This window comes from Dermacentor andersoni, chromosome 4 (assembly GCF_023375885.2).
Source record: "Dermacentor andersoni chromosome 4, qqDerAnde1_hic_scaffold, whole genome shotgun sequence".
Taxonomy (NCBI): Eukaryota; Metazoa; Arthropoda; class Arachnida; order Ixodida; family Ixodidae; genus Dermacentor; species Dermacentor andersoni.
Genome location: NC_092817.1, coordinates 102,607,738 through 102,613,796, shown reverse-complemented (window position 1 = coordinate 102,613,796; position 6,059 = coordinate 102,607,738). Strand labels below are relative to the sequence as shown.

The following is a 6,059-nucleotide window of genomic DNA, read 5'->3' as shown; positions in this document are numbered from 1 at the left end:
ATTCGCCCCACGTTCAATGGGAGGATTCAAGTTATTAGACTGGGCAGGCTTAGGAGTGAGGATCAGCGTCGAATATATCAGCAACCTTCGGTTTGCAGATGAAATTGTCCTCTTCTGCAACACTGGAGATGAATTGCAAGAAATGATTGAAGGCTTTCACACATAAAGTCTAAGAGTGGGGTTGAAGATTAGTGTTCAAAAGACAAAGGTAATGTTCAATAGCCTGGTAAGGAAAAAAGAATGCATGATCGCCAGTCAAGCTCTAGAATCTGTACTGGAACACGTTTACCTAGGTGAAGTAAACGCAGGCGACCTTGAATATGAGGAGGAAATTTAGAGACCACCAAAAACGGGTTCGACTACATAGGGCAGGCATTCTGAAATCCTGACTGGGAGCTAACCACTTTCGTTGAAAAAGAAGGTGTACCACCATTGCATTCTACAGGTGCTAAAATATGGGACATAGCCTTGCAGGTTAATAAAGAATCTCGAGAAGAAGTTAAGGACCGCGCAAAAAAGCGATGAAACGAAAAATGTTAGGCATCACGTTGAGATACAGGAAGAGAGCGGTGTAGATCAGAGAGAAAACGGGGATACGCCATATTCTAGTTTACATCACGAGAAATAATGTAATCTAGGCTGGTCATGCAATGCGTAGGGTAGATAACCGGTGGACGTACAGAGTTACAGAATGTGTACCAAGGGAAGGGAAGCGCAGTCGAGGATGGCAGAAAATAAGGCGGGTTGATGAAAATAGGAAATTTGCAGACGCGAATTAGAATCAGCTGCCGCAAGACAGGGGTAATTGGAGATCGCTGGGAGAGGCCTTCATCCTGCTGTCGACATAAAAGTAAGCCGATGATGATTATTGCTCCTTTGAAAGGTCTATAATCTGCAACAATTCAGAACACAGACTGTTGGGGCATCGACATCAGGTGTAGCTGCAACAGCGGATATTCATGAATCTCGTCTCGCTATCACATATTCGTTCATCAGAGCGCAGTTACGTAGTCATGATACGAGAAAGTCATTAATGCGAACGAAGCTGCGAAACTTTAGTTTACTAAAATGAAAAAAGAAAGATGAACTTAACCCTTTGCGACACGCATTAGGATATAGTCATCAGAAAATTTTGAAACTGCCTGTGTGCACTCTTGATGAACAATATTTCAGTAAAAAACCATAAACAAGCCGGTACCTTAGGTACTTAATAAATTAGGTCGCGTCCTCATATGTACACACTGTGACTCAATACAACTAAGTCAGCAAAAGTCAACCGAAGGCTTTATTGCATGAAAATATTGCAGGTAGAGCGATAAAAAATTCCTCTTTGGTCATCAGCTGATCAGCCTTCTTGCTTACTTGGTGTGATATTCATAAAAACAGTCATTAGTGGCGGACAGGCACAAGAACACTTCGCACTTCCTGCACCGAACTCGTGATTTGGAATTGCATCCAGGCTTCCGGCAACGCTGTGGGAATCGTGCATCCACGTGCTGAGGCCAGTGCGCTTTACCATCCAAACGAACAGTGTTTGTAAGGAGGGGTCCACTATTATGAGGTGCTTTTGATACCCTCTGTAAGCTTTCCGCACTTGGTCGCCCTCGCTTCTTCTCCAAAGGTTTCTCGGAAACAAGCAGGCTCATGGCAGTATCGGTTTGAAACTGTAGCATGTCCATCGTGTTCTTTCGGACAAGGCCTTCAGCAGAAGCATCTCTTAAATACTGCAACCATGAGTTTGCAAGCGCAAATGAGGTGAGGTGTGAAATTACCCTTACAGGCCATTTTTTTGTCTTTGCTCTGATGTGATAGAGCGACATGATAAAATCCAACTTATCAACCCCACCCATGTGGCGATTATACTCTAGTATAGCCTGTGGGCATTCTACCTCGATGCGCTCCTTTTTCGAGGAGCTCCACCTGCTCACAGCCCTAGCTTCACCAGTGGAAACCTGTGTTGAGGCCACCGTGACCAGATTGTTGTCCTTCCATCGCACAAGGGCAACGTCTCCTTCCTCTGTCACCTTGACATCGGTGCTCCCACGCTCCTCCTTTCGCATTTCTTTTTCGCCCTTCAGCTTACAACCCAGCAGCCTGTTGCACCTGATCGTACCCGTGGCAAGGATTCCAATACCTTTTAGCTCCCTCAGAAGCAGCACGGACGTGAAGTAATTGTCAAAGAACAATTTCAGGTTGCGGTGCTGTGGGAATGACTCCACAAGTCTCATTACCACACAGCCCCCTAGACCAAGGTAGGAGAACTCCCGGTCTACTCCTGTGCCTTTGCCCTGATAGAGTTCAAAATCATGCGCCAGACCATCGGTGCTGCATCGCACAAAGATCTTCACACCAACAGGGTTTGGCTTACTTTTCACCACCTGTTTTGCTGGGACCCTTCCTGTAAATGCCACCATCTGCTCATCAATGCAGTTATGTTCAAGCTCTTCAAGCTGAAGGCACCGGGACCTAATGACATCGAGGAGCGGCCTCACCTTCCAGAACTTGTCCACACTGGATGCATCCCTTGGCTCATTCTGGTCAGTTATGTGCAATGCGCTTCGCAATTTAAAAAATCTGTTTACCGCCATTGCATCTGCAATTGCAGAAATTCGGGTACCGCTTTGCCAATACATGCGGACACGTGGGAATTTCAGGACACCCATGTAAATGAGAATTCCAAAAAACACTTTCATCTCTTGCACGGAGCACGAAAGTTCGTTTCCTGTGTTCTGCAAGGCATAAATATTTGTGTACTTCGTGAAGTCCTCGAACACTTCATCGGTGAAATACTTCATGAAATACTTTAGCGGTTCTTCTGGCGTTGATCCGCCAAGCGGGTGGTAGGTGCAGCGCTTGTCCACTGGATCGAAAGGTTTGGAGAGCCACTTGACATGCTTCACTTTTTTCGCAGGCATCTCATCACTGTCACTGAGATCACCCTCGTCGTCTGCAGGATGCATTTTAGGGTCATGCTCCTCATTCGATGCAGTTACCTGCAAACGTAAAGGCAAAATGATGCAACTGCTAACAAGAAATTTCGCTATTTGCCACTTACCGCTTGAGCTGCCTGTACATCGGCGACTTCATCGTCAGAAAGATCGGCGTCTGACACATCTCCATTCATGATGGCGTCAAAAAGCTGGTCTACTGACGAGTTCGGAGTCTTGCGTCTTGTTCTCGCATGAGTATGGATGCCTATAAAAGGAAAAAAAGGCTCAGTAAAGCAGAAAAGCGACATTCGCCGCAGTTACAGCAGGATGAACCGGCGGCCGCCTAAACGGTGCATTTGTGACACGTTGTGTACAAATAGACACGCCATCGTAAACATGACCACCGTTTCCTAACCAGTAGTACAATAAAAAATAATTCCGTATTATTCTTATCTATAGCACTTAGTTATCAGGTCCACAGCTTTAGTTCCAGCTTAATCAACGTTTTAAATAGGCAGAAAAGATAAAGCCAAGAGCACCTACTTGACGCGCCGTAGAACGTCGAGGCGTCCATCTTGTTTTCTTGTTTTGGTAATGCATTTGGCGCGGCAATCACGAGATGGCAGCACCGTCCGGTAGAGCGGTAAATTCGAATGCGGCTCCAATGGCCCAAGTGTTGATGACGACGATAGAAGCTCGCAAAAAAGCTCGTGAAAATCGCGTGTACAATTGTACACGCCGTGTCGCAAAGGGTTAAGACGAGTATGTGAGCGAACATGAAAGAAAAACTTTGATATTCAGGTACAGGATGAAGCAGTATTATATTGTTGTGGTGGGAAAGACAAATACTCTCAAATGACCGTTTTGTTGCGCACCTACACATGTAGGTGTCTGTCGTTTGCAAAGAGATTGAACGGAAGCGACAAAAAGTAAATAGCGCTTCAAGCGGGCGAATAAACAGAACTTAGGGTATAACGCGGGGCTTGCCTTACTTCGCTCGCATGGTAGACTTAACTGTCACAGTACAAGAGATATAGAGCTTAGCCAGGACCACTGCTTGTCCGCAATTCTAGCCGGAGAAAGTGGAATTCAGCAACGAGCGATGAAGAAAAAGCAGTAGAGAACGAAACAAACTTTGAAGGATTGTGACAAAAACAGAACAACAAACGCGGCTGGGAACCGATGAGCTATATTCGAGTAAAGTGCCGGCCGTGTTATAGATTCGACACCTTCAAATGGCTGCCTCAAACCGAAGAACAAGAATGCCCCGAAAGCCCTTGTTATGTGTTATAAGTACGAGAGCTGACAGTCACGGCACCACAGGTAGAGTAGAAATTTGGAAGAAAAATATCAGCGCGAAATTTTCCTTTTTTTGTTGTTGTGAAAAAAAGTGGCAGAGACGAGTTGAGAAACAGGTACACAAGTCTGGTACACATATAGGAGTATATGTGACGCGAAGCTTTTGTTAAAGTGTTAATAAGGTGCTATACAGTTAAATGCGATGCATAAAATTGTAGACATGTTCAGTGTTTGTGACCTTTGTTTTCATGCCATGTTTACGCTAAACTGCCGCACAGGTAACAACACCAATGTTCTTTAAGCAGCAGTCGCAGAAACGAGAACGTACGCCAATTCCTTCTACTTCCACTGACTGCAGATTTTTCTAAGCCGCTGCCTCGTTTCTGCGTTGTTCCGGCTATCTGCTCCCTGCGCACTTCATACATCTTCGAGTTATCCGTACAATCATCTGGCACGCGCATCCCCTCTCTGAACCACGCAGCGCCGGCGCTACTTTGGCCCGTAGAGGATATAAACGGATCCACTGTGGCTCCAGCTTCATTGAGCAGCAGTCCCAACAACGAGAACGTACCCTGATTCCTGCTACTTCTACTGACTGCTGGTTCTTTTTCATTTTTCGTGTTACTCTACTACGTCACAGTTCCTTATGCGACTGCTGCTCACTGGTTTTAGATATCTTGTTGGTGCGGCTTCTTCTGCTCTGAGATGCCTACCAATTCTGAGCTATGCGGGAAGATTGGGCGGCTCGAGTACTTGCTTGAGGGAAACTCGATTCTCTTGTTGAAAAGCTTGCTGCTAACATTGTACAAAAGCTTGAAGACCAGTGCTTTAGCAATATTTCTTCACTTGCTGATAGTGTACGCTTCATCAGTCAGCAGCATGAAGAAGTGCGGGTAACGTCTGGTGGACTGTCCGCTACAATGCGCTTAGTTTGGAATGCCAAATTAAGCAATATATCTGCGCCTCGTAATTCAAATGAGTCTTAGAGGAGATGCCTTTTTAGGCAGCTGTTAGCGAGAGCTTTGATAAACACGTGTATTAGTGCATATCACAAATTGCTTTTTTGTCTGGCCACCCGTGGGTAAAATACAGGGCAATGGAAAACGAAAGGCGCCGAAAACCAACAAAGACTTCGTGCACGAGGAGCACAGTTTCAGCAATCTTTTTATCCGACGTCTAGGAAGAGTAATGACCTGCGTCGGGCAAGCGACATCTCTTGCACTGGGCAGTGCCATCAAGTAAGACTCTAGCTGCGGGGTTTTCGATACTTGCACGTCTAGAGATAGGCAGTCTTTTCGTACATTTCCTGTCGAGAGGCCCCATTCTTTGAGTACTTCAGCTTCGTTAGTGAAAGATACACTGCAGGTGTGCCCCTGCAAGTAAGCTTCCCTTCAATATGAAAGGCTTCAAGGTAAATAAATATATAGCGACACATGCTTGTCTGTCTATTCAATGATCAAACAAATACACAAATAACAGAAAAATGTTAAAATTACAAAATTAAATAGAGAAAACCAAAGCTCGATAATAGAATGCGCCACTAATAATTCGCATGGCCACAGCATCGTCTGCATATACAATCATATGGACATTGCGTACACTGCACACCAACATTTCTAGTTGCAATTTTTAAGCCGTGAAGTCTATTTCCAATATAAAGTAATAAAATGTTCAGTTTCAGTTTATTTATTTCATAATTGGAATACACACTTACATAAGTATACAGAAGGTATACAGAATGTTGTAGGCTGAAAGTTAGTCTTTTCTTGACTTCGTAGGTTATGAGAAATTTCGCCATCCGCTCAATTTGTTTTCTCCAAGTAGAGTTCA

General features: G+C 44.8%; 1 protein-coding gene across 1 annotated transcript; it reads right to left on the bottom strand.

The window, feature by feature from the left end:
* Window positions 1-1,262: 1,262 nt before the first annotated feature.
* LOC140217118 (piggyBac transposable element-derived protein 3-like) lies at window positions 1,263-3,676 on the bottom strand. Its single transcript, XM_072287527.1, has 2 exons — window positions 3,056-3,676; window positions 1,263-2,993 (listed from the first exon to the last, which is right to left on the bottom strand). Exons 1-2 carry the CDS (start codon window positions 3,236-3,238, stop codon window positions 1,359-1,361), a joined length of 1,818 nt encoding a protein of 605 aa, XP_072143628.1. The 5' UTR covers window positions 3,239-3,676; the 3' UTR covers window positions 1,263-1,358.
* Window positions 3,677-6,059: the final 2,383 nt, after the last annotated feature.

Bases quoted from the DNA above. Each gene is read 5' to 3' on its own strand.
- LOC140217118 (XM_072287527.1), bottom strand. From the start codon at position 3,238: ATGTCGCTTTTCTGCTTTACTGAGCCTTTTTTTCCTTTTATAGGCATC. The intron at 2,994-3,055 runs GTAAGTGGCAAA...TTACGTTTGCAG, and splicing joins ATGTACAGGCAGCTCAAGCG to GTAACTGCATCGAATGAGGA.